The 26,039-nt window shown below is 56.1% G+C and overlaps 2 protein-coding genes across 14 annotated transcripts in view; one reads left to right on the forward strand and one right to left on the reverse strand.

Annotated features, from left to right (window-relative positions):
• Positions 1–1,581: 1,581 nt before the first annotated feature.
• Positions 1,582–4,908, forward strand: TMED1 (transmembrane p24 trafficking protein 1). The gene is made up of 4 exons (XM_043466637.1): positions 1,582–2,048; positions 2,729–2,826; positions 2,947–3,130; positions 4,120–4,908. The coding sequence occupies exons 1-4, from the start codon at positions 1,866–1,868 to the stop codon at positions 4,336–4,338; spliced, it is 684 nt and encodes a 227-aa protein (XP_043322572.1). The 5' UTR covers positions 1,582–1,865; the 3' UTR covers positions 4,339–4,908.
• The window catches only part of DNM2 (dynamin 2), an 86,742-nt gene continuing 65,596 nt past the window's right edge, over positions 4,894–26,039 (reverse strand). For 4 of the 13 annotated variants that reach the window (XM_043466624.1, XM_043466628.1, XM_043466623.1 and 1 more), the window contains 9 exons: positions 25,807–25,858; positions 24,824–24,835; positions 20,853–20,966; positions 15,615–15,724; positions 12,763–12,874; positions 11,907–12,071; positions 8,801–9,033; positions 7,518–7,769; positions 5,975–6,845 (listed from right to left, as the gene is read on the reverse strand). In XM_043466624.1, the coding sequence (XP_043322559.1) occupies positions 6,776–6,845; positions 7,518–7,769; positions 8,801–9,033; positions 11,907–12,071; positions 12,763–12,874; positions 15,615–15,724; positions 20,853–20,966; positions 24,824–24,835; positions 25,807–25,858 (1,120 nt within the window). In that variant the 3' untranslated portion in view covers positions 5,975–6,775. Of the gene's footprint in view, positions 5,279–5,974; positions 6,846–7,517; positions 7,770–8,800; positions 9,034–11,906; positions 12,072–12,762; positions 12,875–15,614; positions 15,725–20,852; positions 20,967–24,823; positions 24,836–25,806; positions 25,859–26,039 lie in introns of those variants that run through there. The other 9 variants (XM_043466632.1, XM_043466631.1, XM_043466625.1 and 6 more) reach the window with 4 other exon arrangements.

Raw genomic sequence — 26,039 nt, forward strand, 5'->3', positions numbered from 1 at the left:
GTTAAGCACAGAATCACCATATGACCCAGCAGCTTCACTCCCAGGTATATACCCCCAAAGAACTGAAGGCAGATACTCAAACAAATACATATACAAACAGGTTCATAGAGGTCCTATTCACAATAGCCAAAATTGGAAACAACCCAAGCATCCAATAGATATCCACACAATGGAATACTACTCAGCTGTAAAAGAATTAAATAGTGATATGATGATTAACCTTAAAAACATTATGCTAAGAAAAACAAGGCAGACACCCATTTACATGAAATATCCAGAATTAGCAAATCCATGGAGGCAGACTGATCACCAGACTGGGGTGAGGAAAGAATGAGGAATAATTGATGAATGGGTACAGGGATTCCTTCCTGATGAAAATGTTTTGGAAGTGAATAGAAGTAGTTTGGTTGCACAATATTGTGAATGAACTAAATGCCAGAGTTGTTTACTTAAAATGATTCTTTTTAATGTGAATTTCCCCTTGTTAAAAAAGAATCCTTAACAAAAATTTATCACCCATTTTCCACAACTACTTCAAAATGTTCAACTACTAACTCTGAATGACAGGAAAACTTGGGACAGTAAGGAACACCCACATACCTTGTGGTGTACCCCTGCCCTCCTCCCGCAAAGCATGACCATACATAACTTTGACATTGCAAAGTGCTATTTCCCCAAGCTCTCCAAATGTGTAGTTGACAGCCACCAGCTGTATTCAAAGCATAATTGTCACCACCTGCCAACCTCTTTCGGGCCTATCTTGAACAACTCAACACTGTCGTCTGAACATTTTTTCTTATGTTTAGATGGGATCTCCACAGTCTGATTCTCCAATGACATCTTTCTTATCTGTTTGCTTAGGTTGCCTCAGAATTCTCTAAACCAGAATGAGAGATTAATTGGCGTCATGCCCAAAGCAAAGCGATAAACTTGGAATATAAATTAATATTTACTGAGGGCCTATGGACGCACCAAGCACTAAATAAACAACACTTTACTTCATCTTCACAACAGCCCAGTCAAGGACTAGTATCATCCCGTGAGGCCCAGCAGTGTGATGCCTCAAGTAACGCATGGGGCATGGTTTGAACTAGGCAATCTGCCTTGAAAGCCCACACTCTCTGCTTTTCTCTGCTGAGGCTAAGCACCTGGGCAGTCGAGTTTGAGACCTTTCGCGTGCAGGGTTAGGCCAGGCCCCGGAGCAAACAATACGTAACAAATGCAGAGGGCTCACTATGGGCCAGGCCTCATCTCAGTTCTCATCACCTCCGATTTAGAAACAAGAAGACCGATAAAGCGACGGTTCTAAGGCGCCAAGGAATGAAGGATTAGGCATCGGACCTGGGGCCAAGCTCAAGGACCTGAGACCGGCAAGAACCCACGTTAATAGAAAAGTCTCCACCCACCCTAGCTGAGCTTTTTTACACACGAGCCCTACGGGTCGCGTGCAGGCACACTCCCTGCTTCTATTTTCGACACATTACACCCAGACTGATTCGAACAACAGTCGTCGCGCGCGGGGTACTTTGGGAAAACCGCAGGACCTAGCTGCCTCCACCACAGTTGTCTTAACTTTTGCCTGAGGAGAATGTACCATCGTGGTCTTATTTTTGTAATTTTCCCCACAGTGTTTGAGGTTAGAAAGGAGGCTTTAAAAAGAAAAAAATCTGTAAAAGATCGAGTGTTTTCAGGCGCATCAGGCATTCATTCGGGCAGCTAGGCTCTCCGGGGTCCTTCACTCCTGGTTCCGCGGGCCTCGGATAACGGACAGAAGCGGCTGCCAATGAACTCCGCCGAACAGCATAGGGGACAGGGCTATTCCTTAAAGGAACCGCAACCGGTTAGCAGACCAGAGAGTGACCCGGATGATGGCGGCCGGCGCGGCCTTAGGCTTGGCCCTGTGGCTACTATTGCCGCCAGTGGGCGTGGGAGGAGCAGGGCCCCCGCCGATCCAGGACGGCGAGTTCACGTTCCTGCTGCCTGCGGGGCGGAAGCAGTGTTTCTATCAGTCCGCGCCGGCCAACGCAAGCCTTGAGACTGAGTACCAGGTACAGGGTCCCGGGTTGGGGAGCGAGCGGAGGCAGGGAGGCGGGGCGTGGCCAAACCAGAGCATGCTTTGTATGCGTTGAAGAGGGAAGGAGGAGGAGCCTTAGCGTAGGCGCTCGGGGGCGGAGCCAGAGAGCGCGAGGCGGGGGGCGGGGACAGCGCGTGGGAGCGGAAGGGGTGGGAATAGGAGGCGGGGCTAGAGTGGGGCAGCGGGGAGGCGGGGCCATCGGGAGAACGAGGGAGCCCGTCGGAAGGCAGGACCGTCGCGAGTGGGCGTGGTCAAAACGATTGGGTCGTTTGAGGGAGTTGGGAGGGAAGACCAGGATGCTGTACAAAAAAAGGTGTGGTCAACCTGATAATTTCTCGGAGGTTGGGCTAAGGAAAGAAGGCAGGGCTCCGTCATCTCATTTGGGGTATGGCCAAGTCGGGACGTGACCTCTATGGGGGGCCGTGGCCAGATAAAAGAGGGCATCAACTCAGTGGGGGCGGAGCCAAGGCAAGGGGCGCGCCAGAGGGACGGGAGTGGGGCTAGACTGGCTTGAAGGTGTAGGTGTCAGAACTCAGGTAGACCTCTGGGTGGTGGTCGGTATGGGTCTATGCGGGTCGGTCTAGCCCTGACCTTCTCTGGCAGGTGCCTTTGGCTTAGTCCTAGCCCTCTATCCTGCTCTTACCTGCCCCCCAGGTGATCGGAGGTGCTGGGCTGGACGTGGATTTCAGTCTCGAGAGCCCTCAGGGAGTGCTGCTGGTCAGCGAGTCCCGCAAGGCAGACGGTGTGCACACGTGAGTTAGGTCCCGCTGGCTGGCCGGGTTCAGTTACAGCCCTGCCCCTCGCCGGCGGCCTCGGGTTACCGCCCCGCCTGCTGGTCGGCCACTCAGGGTCATGTGTGTCTGTGTGCCCAGGGTGGAGCCCACCGAGGCCGGGGACTACAAGCTGTGCTTTGACAACTCCTTCAGCACCATCTCGGAGAAGCTGGTGTTCTTTGAACTCATCTTTGACAGCCTGCAGGATGAGGAGGAGGTCGAGGGCTGGGCAGAGGCTGTGGAGCCCGAGGAGATTCTGGATGTCAAGATGGAGGACATCAAGGTGCGCCCAGGAGAGCTGGGGCCACTCCTTCCAGATCTCTGGCATTGCTCCCTGCCCTCTCACCTTGGCTGGGGTCTGCCTGGGCCTGACCCCGCTTTTCCTACATATTGGTGCCTGCATGCTAAATTGCTTCAGTCCTATCATCCAACTCTTTGTGACCCTGTGGACTGTAGCCCACCAGGCTCCTCTGTCCATGGGACTCTCCAGGCAAAAATACTGGAGTGGGTTACTGTGCCCTTCTCCAGGGGATCTTCCCAACCCAGGGAAGAGAACCCACTTCTCTTATGTCTCCTGCACTGGCAGGCAGGTTCTTTACCACTAGCCTCACCTGGGAAGCCCCCTACATACTGGTGCCCCCAACCTAATAACAGTAGAACATTTCTAGGTATAAACCTTGTTCTAAGGTCTAAGGGCTTAAATAACTCATGAAGTCTCCATAACCACTGTATATGTAGGGAAGAATACTGGATTAGGTAGCCATTCCCTTCCCAGGGGATCTTCCAGACCAGGGATCGAACCCAGTTCTCCCACATTGCAAGCAGATTCTTTACCATCTGAGCCACCAGGGAAGCCCCCTATATATAGGGAGTGTGCTCTAATTATCTCCCATTTTACAGTTGGGGAAACGGATGAACAGGATGGCTAAGTAATTCTCTTAAGGCCACACAGCCAGCAACAGAGCCAGTATTTGAACCCAAGCAGTCTGGCTTCACCTACTGCTTTTTATTAATTACTAATTAGTATGCTCTTTATGCCTAATTGGGCATTCATTTCTTACAACCCTGAGGTTTAATTCGGAGGAGGAAACTGAGGCCCAGAGAGGTGGTTTACTTGCTCATGGTAACACAGCCAGTGAATGGCAGCGGGCTTGAGGCTCAGGCAGCCTGGCCACTGAATCTGTGCTTTCAGCTCTCTCCCTCTCTCCCCCACAAATGAACCCTCACTCCATCCTGCAGGACAAAGCCTTGCCTTCCCCCTCTCTGCCACAGGAGTCCATCGAGACCATGAGGACCCGGCTGGAGCGCAGCATCCAAGTGCTGACTCTGCTGCGAGCCTTTGAGGCACGTGACCGTAACCTGCAAGAAGGCAACCTGGAGCGGGTCAACTTCTGGTCGGCCGTGAACGTGGCCGTGCTGCTGCTTGTGGCCGTGCTGCAAGTCTGCACGCTCAAGCGCTTCTTTCAGGACAAGCGGCCTGTGCCTACGTAGCCTGCTGCTGTGGAAGAACAGGGGAGAGGAGGGGCAGCAGGGCGCATGCATGTGAGACTTAGAGGCGTCCCTTCCCCAACTCAGTTTCCTACCCAAGGGGAGGCTGTGTAGTTCCAGCCCTGAGGTGGGGCACCTGCCATGTCTCCACCCTTTCAGGCCTGGGCGGGGAGCACCGGCTGGCTTGCAGGTGTGGGTCCCTCCAGGAGGGATGGCTCAGTGGCTGCACCTGTTTTCCTAGATACGGTGCATGGGGGGCACTGCAGGGTTCGAAGGCAACCTGGGGTTTTCTGGCCCTGCCTCTGTCCCCTACTGTAATGTGCCTTAGCCAGTCTTCCAGTCTGCGCCAGCCCTGTGCAGTGCTAGACCGGGCCCAGGAAGCAAACTCCCCGTTCTCTTCCTGCTGGCCTTCCAAGTCAGGTCCCGGTAGGAGGGGGCTGACTGCTGCGGGATCCTATGCCTGCCTGCCTTCTCCTGGTGGCTCCACCCGAGGCCTGTGCTGCTACTGTGGTGGCCTGCTGTGCCAGGGGCCAGGGGGAACAAGACGTGGCTGCAGTGTTCTTGCCAGAACAGTCACTTTTATTGACAGGAAGGGGCCTGGCCCCTTGGCCCAGCGGGGAGTGGGCTGGGTGTGAGGTTTGGTTACAGAACTCGGGGAGTGGAGTCTGCAAGACCACCCAGCCCTCCTGCTCTCCCTGCAGGGGCCCCAGACGGGGCCAAGGAATGGCCCAGTTCAAGCCTGCACGGGAGCCTCCTGGAACAAAGGGTGGTCTGGGCACCAGAGTCAATAAATTATGGTCAGAAAAAAATCACAGTGCCTGGTGACTGGGGCTCAGGGACACCAGCCAGGACAGTCCTGCCCCCAAGGGCAGCCGGGCAGGCGGGAGGGGTCTCCCACGAAGCTCAGAAGAAAGGCCGGGCAGGAGCCGATGGAGGTGGTCGCCTGGGCACAAGAGAAAAAATCAGAAAGCAAAGTTTAACTGTGACCAGGGCTGGGCTGGAAGGCCTGTGCCCCCAAGAAGGTGAAGGGGGAAGCCCTCAGGACTGTGGGGGTGAGGAGGAGCCTGACTGCTGCACAGTATAAGGTGGACGGCCAGGATACTCTCTCCCTTCCGTAACTCACACACCTGTCCCAATTCCCCATCCTGGCCTGTTATCAGCACTGTGTCAGGGGCTCCAGCCAAGTGTCTGTGTGTGGGGATGGAGTGTGTGTATGCATGTAAGTCGCTTCAGTCATGTCTGATTCTTTGCAACCCTATGGACGGTAGCCTGCAAGCCTCCTCTGTCCATGGGATTCTCCAGGCAGGAATACTGGAGTGGGTTGCCATGCCCTCCTCCAGGGGATCTTCCTGACCCAGGGATTGAACCGGTCTCTCTTATGTCTCTGGCATTAGCAGGCGGTCTTTACCACCAGTGCCACTTGGGAAGCACGTGGGGATGGGGGGGGCGGATATTTGCTTCTGCTCCTGAGGTGTTTAGGAAAGTAAAAGCTCTCCCCTCTAGAAGTGAACCCTCCCACCTGAGAGCAGCGGCCCTGAGTGAGGTATGGGGGCGGGGGGCCCGTGGTGGGAGGGGCAGAGAGAAGGCCAGCCACCCACCCCCTCAGCCTGAATGGCAACACAAAAGGCCCACACACGAGCCACCAGAAGCGTCTTCCCTTTATTTTAGTTTATTAATAGGATACAGAGTGCAGGCACTTACAGTGGTCAAACCGAGCGAGCGAGAAGGTTTGCTCACGGAGAGGCCGCCCGGAGCCTGACCCGTGGGGGAGGCCTGGGTGGGAACCCAGAGGGCCCCCCAAGCTTCCTTATCCCATTCAGCCCTGAACCCAGGCTGCCCTGGGAACCCAGGAAGAGAAGGGGGGTGCCCAGGGATGAGAGAGGTCAGCCGGGGCCGAGGGTTCCGGACCTGGCAAAGGCACCTCCGGCAGCCGAGGAAGGAATATGTACAACTTGGGCAGGCGGGCAGGTAGTGCTGGGCCCGCGGGGCCTGGCTTGCCACTGGGAGCCCCAGTTGCTGAGAAGCAGAGCGAGGCCTCGGGGGCAGGGACACCTCGGTGCCGATTCTTAGGCCTGGTCCACTCAGGCTTTCCTGGCCAGAGAACCCCCGGGTGAACCCCGCCCCCCACGCCAGCCTGGCTCCTTCGTTCAAGATGGCACTCAGGATGCAACTGTCTCCTCTGGTACCTGAGACCCCATCTCCCAAAGTGCAACACCCCAGCACCCCTCATCCTGGGGCTCCAGGGGCCCTCCTTTCAGTGCTGTGTCCAGCCAGGGATGGGGGCCATGGTTAGGGAAGAACCAGGGGCTGCCCGCAGGGAGCCTGGTCCCACCTGGGGACGGGAGGGCCAGGGGCGGCAGGTGGGCTTAGACCACCGAAGCTCCTGCACCAAGGGTCCTGCTCGAGGACTCGCAAGAACATGCCCCCCAACCCCTGCAGCCTAGTCGAGCAGAGATGGCTCGGCTGGGCGGATAATGGTGGGCCGGCTGGGTGCAGCAGGGGGTCTTCTGCTGCAAAGAGAATAAAGACAGGAGGGGAAGAGGGCAGTGAGGCCGGAAGCCGGGCAAGGCCGAGGACCCAGGCCCCACCTCCCCCACCCCTGGTAAACAATGCCCGTGTTCTGTAGTAAAGTTAAAGACTTTAAAGAAGAGCATGGTGAATGCTCTTCCAAGCCCGTCACAACAGCTGGCTGAGTTCTTGGCTGGTGTGGTGGGAAGCCCTGTCGATGAGCACAGGTAGGCCAGCTCCCACTTGGGTGCTACGTGATGGCGGCTTTGGTGCTGGGAAGGAATGAGCCAAACCAGGGCATCAGCACCTGCGCCCACTCTGGACCACAGGTTGCTCATGGGAGAAAAGGGGAAGAAAGAGCCTGGCAGGCAGGGAGGGGCAAGGCAGGGCAGGGGATGGGCAGCGCCTGATATGCGTGTCCTCAGAAAGGAAACTGATCAAAACCAGAAGAAGGGGTCCCATGGGAGGGGCCCTGAGCTACAAGGGTGCCCACTTGCTCATGTAGACGGGCGAGGGAGCTTGGGAGTCGCCTGGACTCTGTTGCTCTGTGAATTAGGCCTCTCGGGGCCTCAGTTTCCCCGTGAGCCCCGCAAGGATGCTGGTGACTCCTTTGCTCCCTGCAGGGCGCAGGCGGGTGGCTCTAGGTGGCGGGTGGCAAGGGGGTCTAGCCTTACCTGGGCACTCCAGGGGGAATGCCGGGTGGAATCCGAGCCGGCCGAGACGGGATCTGAGGTGGGGCCGAGAAGGGGTCGTTGTTGGCAAACACGCCGGGGTGGGGGCCGGGCCGGGACGGGATCGGGGGCGCTGAGAAGGAAGCTGCCCCCACCGGCACAGGAATCAGGGGTGGCCCCGGGGTGGGACCCCTCACTGCTGGGGGCCGGCCTGGGGGGTGCACACTGGATACGGGCCGACGCTGCGGAGTAGGGCTGTGGAGGGAGGAGAGGTGTGAGGTGAAGCTGGTGGGTGGGTGCGCTGGCCACATGGGTGTGGGTGCAGAAGCCCAAGGAGGGGCCAGGGCACTGGCCAGGGTGGCCTCCTCTGTAACACAGGCTGGCACCAGCTACCACCCAGCCAGATGCAGTGAGTAGCTGGTCCTGGGCAGGCCAGCACAGATGCTCTGGGCCCCTCTGTCCACCCCCAGGACCTGAGCCAGGGCCCAGCACCTGTCCTTGGTCAACAAGCGTTCCTGCTTCCCTCTGGTCTCACTCCTTCCGGCATCTCCCTCTCACTGGCCCCACTCCAGCCTCCCCACTGACCCCAGTCCACCCTTTGAAGCCAAAAATCCTTCCAGAGCCCAGCATGCCTCCAGAGGTTGTAAGGCCCCTGTCCCACACGTCCCACAGGCTCCCCTCTGGGTGCTGCATCTCAGGCTGGAGGCTGGGTCTGCTCTCCAAGGAACCTCATGGCTCCCTGAGGGCTTGGAAAGCCCGGCACCTTCTGAGACTTCTCTGGGCCATCCTCTCTCCTCCCACCACCTGCCCTGTTACTGGTCAGGTGTGCCTGCCGAGGCTCTGACGTGCCCATGTCAGGGCCTCATTGCACCTCCGCTCTAGGTGGTCAGGGCCGGGGATGCTGGTTTCGCCCTCCACGTGTCCCTCTAGGTCCTCTCCCACCAGCCGTTCTCAGCTGTGCTCTGTGCTTTAGGAGGCTCACCTGTATGGCCACGGTTGCCCAGGCCCCTTGCCCTCTCTGGTTTCTGTTTGGCCTTAACCAGCAGAAGGCATCAGGAGACGGGCAGGCCACTAACCCTTTTCTCTCCCTGTCCCTTCAGGCCCAGGCAGGGGCGCAGACCCACACTACGGCCAGCCCTGGGTGCTGTACCATCTGTGGTCAGGGCCCCCGCACCCTGGCCAGCCCTGGCTGTGCCCTGATGGACACATGGGGGTGGGGGGGCGGGCAGAGCTGGGAACCACAGGCCCCACCCTCTGCAGCCGGCGGGCAGTCCAGCCTCACGGACCTGTGGCTGCTGGTGTTCTGGATCCAGGTGTCGTCAACGGGCGGGGGCACGGGCGTGGACACGGTGCTGGTGCTGATGTCCCCAATGATGTTCAGCGCCTCCTTGAGCGCGTGGTACATGCGCAGCATGTCGTCCCGCCGCTGGGCCTGGTCGGCCGACTCTTCCATGAGACTGCTCTGGTCCGCCGACGAGTATAGGTAGGCCAGCAGCTCATGGTGGATGAAGGCCTTCGTCTGGGGGCAAGGGTTGGAGAGGTCAGAGGTTCCCACCACACCAGCCAAGAGCTCAGCCAGCTGCTGTGATGGGCTTGGAAGAGCAGTCACCATGCTCTTCTTTAAAGTCTTTAGCTTTACTACGGAACATGGGCAATATTTACAAGGAGGTGAGCTTTCTACTCAGTTGTCTCCTGGGTCTCTCAGGGGTGCTTGCCAGTGTTCTTTCAGTCATGAAGTTCTTGTGAAACTTATTCCTAGAATCTTATCTTTAATAGCTATCTTTTCTTCCATTGTCTCTTGAAACTGACTTTTGTTTAAAAACTGCTAGTTTCTGTTCATTAACTTTATACTTTGTTCCTTCCTGAATCCTCCTACAAGATGTAGTTTTTCAGTTACTTTTCTTGGAGTTTCTAGGTACACAAGTTCATGTTTATATAGGGACAATTTTTCCCATTCTTTTTCAACATTCACACCTTTAAATTATTTTTCTTGTCTAAATGCATTGGCTAGTAACTCTACAAGAAGGTTAAATAAAAATGGAAATGGCCAACTTGTTGATTTTGGAAGGGATGCTTCCAGAGCTTCCCCATTAAGGGCAAGAGTGGCTTTGAGACAGAAATATTGATTCGACGGATATATGAGATCTTGTAACCAAAGTCTCCTTCTACAATCGTCTTGTTAAGAATAGATGTCCACCACTAATTATTAGAGAATTGCAAATCAAAATTACAATGAAGTACACTCACACCAGTCAGAATGGTCACCATCAAAACGTGTACAAATAATAAATGCTGGAGAGGGTGTGTAAAAAACAAATCCTCCTATATTGTTGGTGGGAATGTAAATTGGTGCAGCCACTATGGAAAACAGTATGGAGGTTCTTTTAAAAACTAAAAACAGAACTACCGTATGATCCAGCAATCCCACTCCTGGGCATATATCCAGAGAAAACTATAATTCGAAAAGATACATGCACCCCCAATGTCCACTGAAGCACTATTTACAATAGCTAAGACATGGAAGCAACCTAAATGTCCATCAACAGATGAATGAATAATGATGTGGTACACACACACACACAGAGTAGAATATTACTCCATGATTAAAAAAAGAATGATATAATGCCATTTGCAGCAACATGGATGGACTTAGATGTCATCATATTAAGTAAGACAGAGAGTAAGACACTTACATGTGGAATCTAAAATATGATATAAATGGGCTCATTTACAAAACAGAAACAGGCTTATGGTTACCAAACAGACACTGGTGGTTGTGGTGGTAGATAAATTAGGAGTTTGGGATTAGCCAACACAAACTACTATATATAAAACAGATAAACAACACTGCTCTACTGTAAATACCACAGGGAACTATATTCAATATCCTATAATAAACTATAATGGGAAAGAACATGAAAAAGAATATGTATCTAGATGGATTTTCTCAAATGAACTTTCAACACACGCAAAGTTGACAGTGATGGATAGTTTTGCATTTGCAAACCATGCAAATGCATTAACTATTCAAACATTTAAATTTTGAAAAACAAGTAAAGGGAAAAAAGTATCACTTAAAAATACAGTGAAAAATCTCCTTTGTCCACTCTGGTCTCTCTAGGTCCCTTGAGTTCCCCTTCCAGGGTCACTAGGTTCCTGTACAAACTTCCAGATTCTTATAATATTCCATATTATATATACAGAAGATTTCCTGTCTGTTTTTACACAAATAGAGCCTTCTTGATCATTCTGTTATGCTCTATTCCTTTTCCACTTTAATAAAGTTAGTACAGACCTGGAAAAAGTTTTCATCCTTTTGTTTTTGGGTTTTTTTTGCAATAAAATGGATATTTACTTAACGAATTCTAAGAAATGGATAGAGATTTCTACTTCTTGGCTACTATAAAACATGCTGAAAAGAATAACCATGCATGTGCTCAATTTGCCTGCTGGCAAATGTCTCTGTGGGGAGAAATTCCTGCAAGTGGAACTGCTGGATCAAAGCATACATGCATTTAAATTGCATAGCTGCAGCACCCTATATATTGCCAATCCCATCCATATGTAAGAATGGACCAGGACACCCATGAGGAGGAGACTGGGAAGAACAGAGTGAAAGGGAAGGGACACGAGATTTTTGCTTTAGGCACTGTCCTGCTATGAGCTCTTACAGTCACAAGACAAAATGAACCTGGGCCACACACAGCTAAGTGCCCAGTGCTGAGCCCAGGGCCTGAGCCGTCCCAGCAGGCCTGCAGCAGGAGACATCAGCGTAGCTATATTTCACTCAGGAGACGCCGGATGCCCTGAGAGGCTCGGGAGCCCTGGGGTAGCAGGTAACGCCCTAGGCTGAAGGCAGGCAGGGCACAGGCCATTAGAGGCCACAGTGGGGACAGACTCAGCCGGGGTTTGAATCCCACCTCTCACTCTTCTGAGTGACTTGGAACAGGTTTCTTAACCTCTCTGGGCCTCTTGTTTTCCTGCCTCTAAAATGGGGATGACAGCAGTCCCTTCTCCTAGGGTTACTATAAAGCTAAAAAACTTCAGAGAATGTGCACACATGTGGTGGTAGCTTCAATGACCCAACTGAGCGGGGGTGTAGGCCAGGTGGCCTGTACCTTCCCATTTCCCAAGATAGGCTGGGGGTCCTAATTGTGATGTTTGAATCAGGTGGTGAGACGCTTAATTTTTATCTTTGCCTTTATTTTGGCCATGAAACATGCGAGATCCTAGTTCCCCAACCAGGAATCGAACCTGTGCCACTGCAGTGGAAGCACGGAGTCCTGATCACTGGACTGCCAGGGAAGTCCCTGACTTTTAATTTGGTACAGAGTGTGCTCAGGCCACATCTGGCTGCAGGGTGGGGCGGGCCCCAGAGGGGCGGGCACTCACGTTGTTGATCATGAGGTGCATGATGGTCTTTGGCATGAGGTCACGGATGGACTTGTTGATTATGGCCACGTACGAATCCACCAGGTTGCGAATGGTTTCCACCTGCCGCTCCAACTGCGGGTCCATGGAGAAGGTGTTCTCCTGGGCTCCGTCCTCGTTTTCTGCCTGCAAGGAGGGAGGAGAGGTGGTGAGGTAGTGACCGTGGTCTGAGGCGAGCCTGGGGAGCTCCCCGCTCCTCTGGGAATTGCTTGCCCTCTACCACCCGCAAATGACTCCCTGGAGCGGGCCCCTGATGGCTGCATTGGCACAGTGCGGCCCTGCCTGCCCCTGGCCTGAGCTGCTTGGACCTGGGGTGACTGCGGCCCAAGGTGGGCTAGAGACGCTCAGCTTGGGAATGGGACACCACGCGAATGTGGGGCCATGTTCACTCTGCCTCAGTACAGGAAGAGGAGAGAGAATAAAGCAGACAGGGTCCCGGCCCACGCGCATCCCTGTCTTTGACTTCAGATGGAGAATCTTCTAGGTGCTGATGACAGGATCCCCCCCAGCCCCTTTCTGCTTTGTTTGTTCAAGAGAGCATGGGAAGTCTTCCCTGGTGGTCCAGGGGCCAAGATTCTATGCTTCTAATACAGGGGGTTCGGATTCACTCCCTGGTCAGGGAACTAGATTCCATGTGCTGCAACTAAGACTTGGCACAGCCAAATAAATAAATAAAAAATTAAAAAACAGAGAGTGAGGGAGTATGGGCCACATGCCTTCAGAGAGTTCTGGCAAACAGCCTGAAACGACCCAGCCTGTGAGATGCTGGCTCCCCTTCTTCTCTCGGGAGGGAGGGGTCAGCTCAGGGTGGTCTCACCTGGTCCTTCTCCGGGTAGACCCCGGCTCGGAGGAATGAGGCCTTCCAACTGTCCACGTCCTCCTGGGAGTCACAGGCCAGCTCGATCTGCCGCAGGTCCTTGTAGACATTCCTGCGGGGCGAGGGAGGGAGGGAAAGGTCCGTGGCTAACCCTGCCCAGGGCCCAGCAGGTACAAGGAGCTGGCGTGCAGGCTCTGGGGTTGGCCTGACTGACAGGGATTCACCCCTGACCCAGGCGCTCACGACCAGAGGCCCCAGGATGGCAGCGGCCTCTATACCACATTGGCCTGATGGAGGCTTCATGAGTTTATGCCTGTGACACCCAAAACCATGACGAGAGTAGGGTGTGTGCTCCATAAGAGCCTGCATCTAGCGGCATCCATGGTGCTCTGTTTGTGAGCTCAGCTACTCCCCTCCTGTATGCTCTCCTGGGGGGGGGCAGTGACTAGAAGTGGGTAGGGACCCCATAACTCTCTGCCAGTTGCGGAGCTCCCAACAAAGTGTTTCTAGAGAGGTGACTCAGCGTGTGTCAGTCACTCAGTCGTGTCCATGGAATTCTCTGGGCAAAAATACTGAAGTGGGTTGCCATTCTCTTCTCCAGGGGATCTTCCCAACACAGGGATTGTACCTGGGTCTCCTGCATTGCAGGTGGATTCTTTACCTTCTGAGCCACCAGGGAAGCCTGGTAGAAAGACTATATAGCATTGTCCAAAAGAAAGTTCTGTGATAGTGGAAATGTTTTCTGCCTGTGCTGCCTGACACAGTAGCCATGAGTTACAGGTAGTTTCTTTCTGAGCACAAGAAATGGGGCCAGGGTGACCAAGGGAAGGATCTTAAGATTTTTTTCCATTGATTTATATTTAAATGCAGTGGCTACTGCATTGGACACAGAGGGTCTAGCATGTGCCCAGATTCTTAGAAGGGAGGTAGAGCTGGCCAAGGACAGGACCAAGACTCCCAGTGAACGCTTGTGAATTGCTGGGCACATGTGGGTCTGTGAGCAGAAGGTGCAGAGCCACAGGCTGGGAGATAAGGGAAAACAGACGGGCACTAACCAGCATTTAAGGACAGTGTTCTCTCTATATAAGGGCCAGGATCCATGCTACATGCATGTCACCCTGTCCCACACAGCAGGTGTGGCTGAGATGGCCAAGCTGTCCCAAAGTCTTCCAGTGAGGTTTGGGTTTGAGATTAGGCACACATGGCCTCACGACAGTCCTTAGGCCAACCGGCAGTCAGTGAGTGGCTGCCCTGAGATTTCCAGGGCATTTCTGTGTTGCTCCTCCTCCTCCTTCCTGCTGCCTGGAGCATCATCACGATGGCTGGAGATTAGGCAGCCATCTTGGACAAAGAGAAGGAAAGCTGAGAAATAAGAAGGAGGGCCTGGGTCTGGATGCCTGTGGGCTTGTCCCACCTGCCCTTGATGGTAAAGTCTGAACTTGATTTATATTAAAAAAAACACCAAACTTCTATCTTGTTTCTGCTATTATCATTCTTTGTTTCCTGAACTCACGCCTCAATAATATATTATGCAATGTCTTCACCCTACTGCATGGAAGATCACAGGACCAGGGAAGTGTATTGGATGCCTGGCATCTTGCAACCAGGAACAGCTTCCCAGCAGGCCTGTCTCACTGCAGAGCCCAGGTTCTCCCACATATTCTAGGGCTTCTTAGGCATGGGAGGTGGGGAGTGGGAGGAATATGCCTAAAAGGGCTATAAAAGACTTTGGAGGCAGCTGATGGTCAAAGACATCTCAGAGCTTTAGGCCAGCCCAGAAAGGAGCAGGACAGAGCTGTTCTTGCACAAGCCAGGTGGGCCAGGTGGAACTAGTGGGTGTGAATGGGCAGTGGGGAAGGTGGTCCAGGGGCCAGCAGAGAGGAAGCCAATGCCTGCTGGCCAGTCATGAAGAACCACCAGGCTCTGGCTGACCCCTGGCTTGAGGGGGTCCCTGCGTGATGGTGTGAATCTGAGCAGGGGCCCTCCTGGGTCCACGCTCAGCTGTTCCTCCTGCTCTCAGACCCCCTGCCAACTGGGTCTTCTCCCGAGTTGAGAGAAGTGACTTGGCTTTTGCTGAAGTCTCCCATCAGCACCCCTGGGGATGGGTTTACTGAGAGTTTCCTGGGCTGTTCTCTTCTCTGTTACACTGGCACAGGGATCTTGCCCCCTCTAGACCTGAAACACCACCACAAAGCAGTGAATCCCCAGTTCATATTCCTGCCCAGAGCACAGTCCTGAACACCAGTCTCTTGTACCTTCCCAGCTGCCTCCCTCACACTCCACGTGGTGTCTCACGGGCCCCCCTCCCTCTGCATCGCCCAAACCCAGCCTCTGACTGGCCCCAAGCCTTTTCTGCCTCTGCTTGCCCCATGTCAGCCAACAGCAGCTCCATCCCTGGGCAATGCCTTCTTGTTCTCACACCCACAGCTGCTAGGAGTTTGGTCCCTCTGCTGGAATCCATCCCTTCCTCCTGTACGTCCTCAGCCCCGCTCGGGTCCACTGCCCACTGGGGCCACTGACAGTGTCTCCTCCCTGGTCTCCCACCCTCACCCTCGCCTCCTCAGCCTGTTCCCCTCATGACCACTAGGGGGCGCCCGTGAGTACCAGCCCCAGGTCCAATCCCTTGTCTGCTTAGAACCCGCCATGGCCCTGCTCACTTCATTCTCACCTCTCCCGAGAAGGGCCTTCCCTGACTGCCCCACAGAAGCACGTTTCTGTTTCTTGACTGACTCCCTTTCTGGACCGTTGAGACCCCAGGTAGGGACTGTTCACAGCAAGCGTCCTGCGGATGCTGCAGAAGGACCGAATGGGGGCCACTGGTCTCCCGGGACCTGGGTTCCGGGCGGGCTCACCTCTGCTCTGTGTTGAAGATGGCGAAGACGTGCTTGTTGGACATGAAGCCCTTCTCCACGTCACGGATTTTGAGGTTGTCCAGAGGCAGCATGTACTTCTTCTCCTTCTCCTGAGGGAGGAAGGGGAGGGGTCAGCCTTGGCTGGATTCTACCACAAGGCCCATGGCCAACATCCAAGGCCTCTCATGTGGCTCACTCTCCTCAGATGAACTTACCTATCCCATCTCCCCCTCACTCACCCGACCCAGCCACGCTGGCCTCTGACTCTCTCTGAACACCTCAAGTGGGCTCCTACCCCAGGGCCTTTGCACGTGGAATGCTGCCCTGCACCCTCAATGTCTGCATGGTTCCGTCCTTGACACCTTTGTGCAGAGGGCAAGGCCTGCTCCAACCCCACCCCAAACTCTCCCTCTAATTTTCACCCTGGTGCTTCTCCTCACATAACACAGCACACCACACATCTTGCTTATTGACCTGGGACCGCTGAATCCTCAAGGGTGGGGACTCCTGTCTAGTTCACTGCTGACACACAGGGGATGCTGAAAACCGGCCAGCTCTGACTCTCCCCGGATCCCAACCACTAAGTGAATGGAACTGTTAACTCGCCTACAGTTTCACAACAAGCCTGCAAGTGAGTTACCACTATGACCCCATTTTCAAGAGAGACAGACTGAGGCACAGAAGGGCAGGCAGTGGGGGCAGGGGTTGGGCAGAGCTGGGAAGGGAGGCCCCTCGAGCTGAGGCCTGAGTTCCAAAGCCTGGCTGGCCTTGTTCAGAAGGTGCCCACCGACTGCCAGGCACGGTGGTCCTGCCGGCTACCGAGCAAAGAGCTCAGAAAGGGCGTGTCTCCTGGACAAAGTTCTGGGCCTGGTGAGTCTCAGGGCTGGGAGTCACACTCCGGAGCCCCAGTGATGTCAGCTAGGTACCTACCATATGCCCCTGCAAATGCATCATTATTAGTCTTCGTTCGGGGGTGGAGGTGGCAGCATATTAACTGGGCTTTCTACATCAGAAAACCAAAGCATAGTGTCGGGGTCTCCCCAGCTCTCCCCCCACTCCCAACTCACAGCAGCTCTCAAGGGCTGAGGAGACTTGCTGTGTCCAACAGCTCATGGAACCCTCTCACATGCCCCTGCCTGGGAAGCAGCATGATCAGAGAGGGCTGCTGGTCGCCCAAGGGCACACAGCAGTGGAGTGGGCCACATGGGACTTCAGAAACCAGGTTCTCCCCACTGCCCTCCTGGCCTTTGACCTCTTGGACATCTTTGGAGAATAGAGACCAGCTCCCTCACACCACAGCCGTCCTACCCCTGAACTCCAGAAGGTATCAGAACAAAGCCCCACAATGATGGCTGCTTCCGAACTCAAGCGGACACAGTGGTGGTGGGAAAGGGAGCTGGGGGCTCCCCGGTGGGTGGAGGGCCGCCTGGAGTTTCAGGACTACTGAAGAGTCAGGCTTGGTGCGGGGCTCAGTCCTGGCTGGGGTGTTAGGAGACCAGATGGGCCGGGCCCCGCCCCACTCACTGTCCCTCCTCTGCCTCAGTTTCTTCAGCTGTCCAAGGTGGGTCGGAAGGGCTTCCCTGGCAGTCCAGGGGTTAAGACTCCATGCTTCCAATGCAGGGAGCATGGCTTCGATCCCTAGTCAGGTAACTAAGATCCCACATGCCCTGTGGCATGGTAAAAAAAATTATTAACAAATAACTAAAATTAAAAAGGTGGATAGGAGCCTTGGCCTCCTGGTCCAGGGTGAGGGAGGACACTGAAAAGTGAGCACATGCCTACCGTGGAGTCAGCGCTTACAAGGCACCAGGGGTTTCCGTCTGTCTGTCTGTCCCTCTGTGCTCCAGGGCCAGTCAGGCCACGGGGCTCCATCAAGGAGGAAGCAGGGCAGCGCTCCTCCAGGCCAAGCCACAGTTGAGAGGCAGGAAGAGAAGCCCGGCGGCCAAGGAGGTGAGCGCCCCCCATCCATGCCGCAAGGGGTGTGGGCAGGCCCTCTGACCTCTCGGGGAAGAGTTCTGGGGGCTCCACAAGTGGGTGGGGTCCGAGTTCCTGGCCCAGAAATCTGTGGAAGAACCTCTGCTTGCCCCCACCCTATCGTGTCGTCATGAGGCAGGAAGCTTTCAGTCGGCCGGCCAGGCCAAGTCACTGAGTCACAGTCCTTTCAGGCCCTGAGCAAGACGCCACATCTGGAATTGTTTATAGTGTGATTCCGCCCAGAGCAGGGCGGCCGCCTTCCTGATGCTGCGGGCACACACACACACACACACACTCACACACGACACACACACACATCACACAGACACGGAGGCGCGTGTGCACCCCGCCCCCACCCCCAGAGACCTTCTCCTGCTGGCAGAGGCCCTGGTCCCAGACCCTCCCTCCCGGCCCCCACCCCCACCCCTGCCTCCCCCACCGCCTCCCTAGGATTTCCTGAAAACCCACAACTTTCTCCAGATGCGCGCTGGCCCCAGCCGTGCCACGTCAGAAGAGACGAGCAGACGGTCGCGGGCGGGTAGAGGGGTGGCTTCCTCGGAGGTGCCAGAGGCGCGGTGGCCCTGCCGCTGCCCAGGGGGCCCGCGGGATGGATGGACAGCCGGCCCCGCCAACCCAGTGTTCAGACTACCTGTTCAGGGGGCTCTCAATGTGTACAGTAGTCTGCACATTGGTTAGGCTGGGCTCGGGCAAGCGGCGCGTCGGGATGGGCCCCCTCCAAACTCGCTGCCACCCCCACAGTGAGGCACACCGGAGGTGAGTGTCATCGCCCACTGCCCTGTTCCCCACAGAGGCGGAGATCTGGACAGAAGATTCTGGAATAAAGAAGAAGGGCTTGGGCGGGGGTGGGGGGAGAGGTGCCAGGAAAAGGCCAAAGGCACCCCGACACTGGCTGGGGGGCTAGGGGCTCTGGCGGAATCGGTCCCCTGTGCCTACCCTCCTGGAACCACCATCTCTTGTTTATTCTTTAAATAAAGTAATCCTGGTGTTTTGCCTCTCTCTGAGGCTTCTCTACGAAGGTGGCCTGACCCCGGGAGTGGCCACTCCGGTGGGGTGGGATTCTCAGGGTCCTTGCTGGGGATCCTAACTGCGGGGAGGGGGAGAGGGCAGGGGACAGACAGACGGAAGGGACTTTGCGCCCGCCCCGCCCCGTCTCAGCCCGCTTTGTGTCTGGGGCGCACACAGGCCTCATTCACGGGACTGCTGGTTCTCATTACCGCCGGCGGACGCACGACCCTCCTCCCAACACAGCCCTAGCCTCTGCTCTGGGGCCCCCGTGGGAGGGTCTGGGGCTCCCACTTTCAACCCCGAGATGAAGGAGGAACGAAGGGCTCCTCCTGAAGTTAAACACCGGGCTCGTGACGGTGCCCTGAGGCAAACTGCCAGGCTGAGGTCTCAGCCCGGACGCCCCTCTCCAACTGCCCGAGGTCTGTCACTCCTGCCCTGGGGACCCCCCGAAACCCAAAGGCGCAAGCCAGCTGACAGCTGATGACAGGGTTTCAGACTCCGGGGGCGGAAAGAGAGGGAAGGAATGTGTACGCACCGCCCCCCACCCCCACTTCACCCCGGCCATCTTGAGGAGCAGATGTGGCCACGCAGGTTCCTTGAGGACCGCCCGGTCCCACCCTCCCTCCACAGCGCAACCCTGGAAGGCTGCCCAGACACCATATCTCCCCCACCCCAGGAGTGTAGAAACAGCCACCCAGACAGGGTCCCCTCAGGGACTCGGGCCTCCCAAGGCTTCGCAACATTCCAGCAGTCTCAGGCCTCAAGGGGAGTGGGGTGATGACGTTCTTCCCTCAAACACCCGCCTCTTGTCCGAACTGCTTCCGGTCTGGGCGGTGGGGAACCGTCTAGGTGTGGGGCTGAGGGGCTGAGGGTCAGGGACCCTTCCCCATGCTGTGACACGGGGCAGGTCACTGCTCAGAGCTGCAGTTTCCTTACCTGACAAAAGGAGTGTGAGTATTGACTGAGGAGGAAGGGAAGGAAGAGAATGCCTTCCCCGGGTGACCATGGTGGGCTCCCCTAGCCAGTGAACCTGGCATGGGGCAAGGGCTTCATGAACAAGAGAGGGCTCCCCCACGGGCCCGGGAGAGCTCAAGTTCTACCTGCCTTCTCTCTGAGCCTGGGTGGAAATACACCCAGTTGGGGTGGGGTCAACCGGCTGCCAGTGAGGTCCAGGCCTGGGGGGTCATCCCAAAACCCCCAAGAGGGTATAGCCAGGTGGGGCATCTCCCGGGCTGATCAGAGATGCCCGGCCTCTCCTCCAAAGGCACCTTGGAGGCTGTGCCATCCAACGTGAGCTGAACAAACAGCATTTGTATGACAAGATTCACGGGCATGTGAGCAGAGCGATATCAGGGCCGTATGGTGATGGGCATGAGGCAGCCGTCTTGGGCCACAGGGAGGAGCTATGTATTACGGTGGCAATGGGTGAGGTGGAGCCTGGGCCCCGGGCAGCCTCACAGCATGGGGATGCAGGGCTCACAAGGATGTGGAAAAGAAACACACCGTCTCTGTAAGTGCCTTCATCTGGGGCCTCTGTCACAGACCCCAAATGATAGCCACTTAACATCACCTTGACAACAAGGAGCGCCTCTGCGCCTCTCCAGCGACAGGAGAGAAACACGGTGGCCCAGGCCACAGAGCCTGTGTCAGCAGGAGCTGGACTCACTCACAGCCCCGTCCACAGGCCCACAGGCAGTGTGCTACCCACTCCTGGTGCTTATTAGTCCTGCTGCTGTTCCCAGGGGCCTCCCTCATCCTTCTGAGGAGGATGAGCCCATGTGGAATAATCTCAAGACAGACATGGGACCAAGCACCTCACAGATGCAAAGACCATTCTGCCCCACTTCACAGATGGGAAAACTGAGGCCCAGAGAAGCTAAGGGCCTGGTCGTGAATCTGAGCCCCTGGCCCCAGTCTGTGCCCCATCTGAGAGCCCCCCTTGCCGTGCTGCTGGAGGGGGGGATCAGTTTGGAGCCTGTGGGTAGCTCCCCCTCCCCCATGTCCCTTTTTCCCTCAGGGAGCACAGCCCCCATCAGGCCTGACCCCACAGTGGGTTGTGAGGGGCTGGGATAGGAGGCACGGAGCCTTTTGCACACCCTTCAGACCTGGCCGATACCATCCTAATCACAGGGGCACTCAGGCCGCCTTTTCCAAATCCACAGTAAGTTGAGAGAGCGCCACCCAGAGGCAGGCTGTGTGGACAGCACCCGTTGACCGCCCCACCCAGCTGCCACTCACCTCCTCGTCCTTGTACCAGGACAGTGACTCGGCCGTCAGCACGAACCAGTACTCCTTGGAGCCGCCCTTCATCAGGCTGATGTTGTTGATGGTTAGCCAGCCCCTGCGGATCACCTGGGGAGGACGGAGGGCCAGCCAGGCTCAGCAGCAGACCACGGCCACCACCCAGCCCGGCCTGCCCCCTGCCCCCAGCAAGGCAGAAAAACCAGGCCACCACGGCAGAGAAACCTCCAGCCCAGAGCCAGGCAACCCAATTCCACTCTGCCTTGCCCCAAGTGCTACCCACTGGAAACCAAGGCGGGGCCCTCGATGGACAGACGTGGACTGACTCACAGGCCCTGGGCTGCTGGGGAGCTGGGTCCCTGGGGAACCCCTCTGCCCTTGGGGTTAGATTAAACTAGCACAGGTGGCAAGAGGTACGCTCAGCTAGAAGGGGCCTAGGAGAGGGGGAACCCAGGCTTATGGGTGGGCTGTGTCACGCGTAGGATGAGATGTGACACTGAAGGAATCAGACTTGCCTTGGTGAGACATGGGTGCTAGGGACACCCTTGGGCCCTGCCCCTCACATCCCCTGGAAGGCAGCCGTTGATGGAGAGCTGCAAGGACTGCTGGGCAATGGAACGGTTCTCTCTCTCCTTTTAGGGGCCAACTGGCAGAGGCTGAATGCCGCTGCCCAGCTCACCCAGGCACTCAGCGGGCACAGGGTCCTGCTCTGACCAGGAGGTCAGGCCAGCTCCTGCCCCAGGGCTCTCCTCCCCAGAGGCTCTTTCCAGAACACCAGGATGAAGGAATGCCTCCACCCAGAGGGCTTGAGCCCAGGGGACCTGCCAGGGACCATGCCTTACACTCTGCTTCAAGCCATGTGGTCCCACTTTTCTCTGACTGGGACATTCAGGTCCTGGGCTGGAAGAACCCCCTGTGGGGCTCCCCTCTGGCTGCAGCTGTCACCTGAGCAGGGGGCAGAAACCAGGCCCATGTGAGGGACTCACCTGACAGCTAAAGGCAGGCGGCTAGCCTGGGGTGTGTGGGGGGGCACACTCTCATGTTCTCTGGGCCATGGAGGCACTTGTGGGCTGAAGCCCCCCCACCACTCTGGACTGGGGACCCTGTGGCAGTGGGAAGCATGAGCAGGGGTGGGCGGGGAGGCCTGAGGCCAAGGCAGCGACAAACAGCTAAGCTGCAGGAGGTGCGCTGCGAGTGGCTGGGGCTGGCTGGGACGAGTGAGCACTGGGCCCCCCAGGGTGGGGTGAGGCTGTCTCTGGGGCTCCCATGCCTCCCCAGTGGATGGATCTCAAGAGGGCCTTCACCCTGTCTACTCTGCCCTGTTCCCAGGCCCACCACATTGTCACAGGGCCACCTGGAAGTGAGCTCTGAGCCTCAGGGGCCATGAAGGCAGAGGCGGCCGCAGAGCACCCAGGGACTCCTGCACCGCAGAGATATCCCTGCCTAGGCTGTGACCCATGAGATGCCACCTGGAAGCCCTTGCTAAGGCCCAGGATATAGACTATTCTCTCCCTAGGATAACGAGACAGCACCTAGGAGGCTTGTGGCTGCCAGGGAGCAGGCAGAGACTGTCAGCCCCAACAAGGTCACGGTTTCCTTCCTGGCAACAAGCTGACAGACTCACCCTGGTTTGCCCAGGAGGCCCCTAGGCTGAGCACTAACAGTCCCAGGGACGCCCTCAGTCCCAGGCAAAGTGGGACAGCAGGTCTCCAGACTCAGGCCTCCAGACAAGGCGATCCCACATAGGACCCAGGAAGGAACCCCTGCATCTGGCAACCACACCCAGCTCCAGAGTTATGAGGGGGTCTGTCCACGACAACCCTCTCTCCCCAGGGGGAGTGTAAGGCCTGTCTTGTCTTAGCCCAGGCCCAGAGTGGGTGCTTCTAAACTTCACCCACTGACTGATAGGTGGGGGGGAGACAAGGGCAGAGGCCGTGCTTGCTGGGTGCTCCCCAGAGGAGATACCCTCACATGGTGAGACCCCTGCACTCCCAGGCCCAGCCTTGTCCCCAAGGGGGCAGATGGGCCCCTCTCCCTCTGTGGTCTGGCTTGCCTGCCTCCACCCTCGGTCAGCTGAGGTCAGAGTCGGCAGATGGGGCCCTTGACCAGCTCCGGGGCATGTGGCAAGGGGTGTGGCCATGTTGGGAATGGCATATCGAGAGCCTCGCGGTCTGGAGAAGCACTGCACCCCCAAGTCCCTCTGCCCTCAAGCCACCCTGAGGGCTGCTCATGCAGGAGCCCAAGAGGACTCAGAGACAAAAACTCTACCCCATGGGGAGGAGCAAGCTGCTGGTGGCAGACATAAGCGCTGAGTCTAGAGCAAGAGGGGGCGATCAGGCCTTCTCAACCAAGTGATGTGTGCTGAAGGGACTGGGCTCAGAAAAAGGAGGGGGGCAGGACTAGGGTCAGCTGGGGAGACAGAGAGGCAGGCGGGCTTCCCATGCTCCAGGGCGCAGGCATGCTAGGGGCAGGAGGAAAGACTGCCGGGGGGGCATGGGCAGCAGGCAAGCAGGGCAGCGGAGCCCACCTCCTCCCGGGTTAGAGGTCTGGGCAGGGATGAGAATCGTGGCTGGGAGATCCAGGTGCCACAGCCAGGCACAGGGCAGAGCTGGGCTTCATGGCCAGGGGTGTGGGGTCCAGCGGGAAAAGAATGACTAAACCTCTCAGGGTGTGGGTGTGGGGAGAAACATGGCCCTGGTCTGTCTGGAGGGAGGAAATCATTCAAGTTCAAGGGGGACTGGGACAGGGGGGGATGTGACACACGGGAAAAGCAGGAACCAAGGGTCCAAGGATGATCCATTCCTCCTGTGGCCGCACCAGCCATGCCAAGCTTTGGGGTCTTTCTGGATCTTCCAGACCCTGGTACAGGGTTAGCTCAGCTGCTTGAAAGACCCTGGGATCACCAGCAGGGCAGTCATAGGGCCTGCTCAGTGTGGTGGGAGAGTAGCCGGGAAAAGGAAGGCTCGGTGGGGGCTGTTGGCCCAAGCCATGATCTCCAGGATGGAGAGCTGCCCAAAGAGCAGGCACCTTGAAAAGAGCTCAGCTCTCAGATGTGAGCAGTGCCTGCTCACTGCTGGTCGGGGCTGGGCCACACACAGACAGGAGGTGATACCTAAAACAGGGATGGCAAATGCCACTCACCAATCTATGGGTGGCACCTTGGGCACAGGGGGAAAGGATACTAGGATCAATTAGTGATGTCTACTATCAGCAAAGAGATGGGGGCAAGAGGAACAGCCTAGTCAGTTATCATATCTGCTATGGAAGTGGGAGGAGATTGGCAGCATCCAGGAGAGAGTCCCCCAACCGATTAGCCATGTCTGTCATGGGGACGGGAGGGGTGTCATGTGCAAAGCTATCACATGGAGAAAGAAAAAATTCCTTAACTAGTTCGACACATCAGTCACATGCTTTGCAAAAAAAAAAAAAAGGCCAGGATTGATTAGTGATGTCTGCCAGGGGCACATTAGAGGGGAGAGGCAGGAGGGAAAGAGTGCCGGACTGGTTAGTAATGTCTGCCTTGAGTGCAGGAGGGGGACATTTCCGCAGGATATTGTCTGGAAACAGAGCAGTGGCAGTGGCAAGAACAGGCTCTCTAGCAGGGCTTGAACAAAATCTTCCCTGGCCAGAGGTATGATGGGAGGAAGGCCTGGGGTGTTAGCTGAGTATCTGCCATCCCTGACCTACAGGAAATGAGGAAAATGTGTCCAGAATGGGCTGGAGGGGTGGGTGCTGGAGGCAGGCAGTGGGCAGGTTAGTGTCTGTGTGAGTCAGCTCACGCCCAGGGCAACACAAAGTCTGGCATGCAGTGGCCATGGCAGGGGATTTTTTTTTTTTTAGGTTAGCTGGATTTTTAGTGGTTCTGTTATTTGGGGGGCGGGGGGGGGGGGCGGAATATTATGGGGTGGCAGCATCTCCACCACTACCAGGTTCTCTAACATTTGCTACCACACTAAGTGAGTACTTACCAAGATCTCCCCCTTTGAAAATGCAAAGTTAGGGTTGTGGGTAAATCAAAGAAGAGCAGGTGGAAGAAAAGAGACATAAGGGACGTGAGGGGATGGAGAAAAAGCAGGAAAAGCACAAAAACGAGGAGAGAGAAGAGCAAGGGGAGAGAAAACAGCAAAAGAAAAAAAATTACATGCTATTAATTATATTCATGGTGTTAATATTTAATTCATTATCATCTCCCGAAACGAAAAAGCAACAACATATGAATTACCTACAGCAAGCGCAAAAAAAATCATGCAGTGGTTACATCCCTTCTTTCTTTCCAGGGGGCTCCGTCATCTTGTGCGATGAACAGCAGCACCCACACCCCCACCCCCACCCGGTGTGGAGAAGGCAGGGGACATTGGCAGAAATTTTTGCAAAGATGATGTGTTTTCTTAAGCAGGGGGAAAAAAAGGGGGGAGGCCATCTAATACTGGCATATATAAAGCTGTCCTTGTTTCACAAGGCCTCTGGTTGGAGTATGACATCAAGGTAGAGAATCTCTTAAACAGTTCTGGGTTCCCCCAGATACGAGGCTGAAAGCACCTCCAGGTGCTCCAGAACTGCTGATCACACCAGCTTCCCTGCCCACTCCTGGCCCTCTCCCATGGCCTCCAAGTCTCTGGGGCTGGGGCAGGAACCCAATTTTCCTGCGTACACCAGGGGGACTGGGTGGCCTCTCTCCTTAGTGTCAAGTTCTAGCCATGGCCTTGGATGGCAGATAGGGCCTTATGCATGTGAGCAGTTTGCCCCCAGACCCTGCCAGAGCTGCACTCAAAGATCCATTTCCCAAATTACCAAAACCTAAGTGGACTTGAGAGGCTGGGAGTGGGGTGTGGTGGGGTGGGGGGTTCTGGCGGGACAGGCTCTGAGCCAGGCGCCATCGCTGGGCTTGGTTGTCATTTAGTGCCCTCCCGCCCTCAAGGGAGGAGCTGCAGGCCACAGTGGGGTAGGCTACCTGATTGGGGACGGCTCTCTTCTTATTCAGCTGTGTGCTCCTCTGCTGGGCGCTGAAATCAAAACAACAGAGAGGGTTTACGCGGCAGGACGCCCAGAGGGATGAGGAGCAAGAGGGACAAGAGGCAAAAGGCCCTTGTGGCCCCGGTAGGGTTCTCTCCCTAAAGGAGGCCAAGGGACAAGCTCTGGACAGAGGCAGAAAGAAACCCCCTGCGTACAAAGGGCTGCCCAAGG

This window comes from Cervus canadensis, chromosome 4 (assembly GCF_019320065.1).
Source record: "Cervus canadensis isolate Bull #8, Minnesota chromosome 4, ASM1932006v1, whole genome shotgun sequence".
Lineage (NCBI taxonomy): Eukaryota > Metazoa > Chordata > Mammalia > Artiodactyla > Cervidae > Cervus > Cervus canadensis.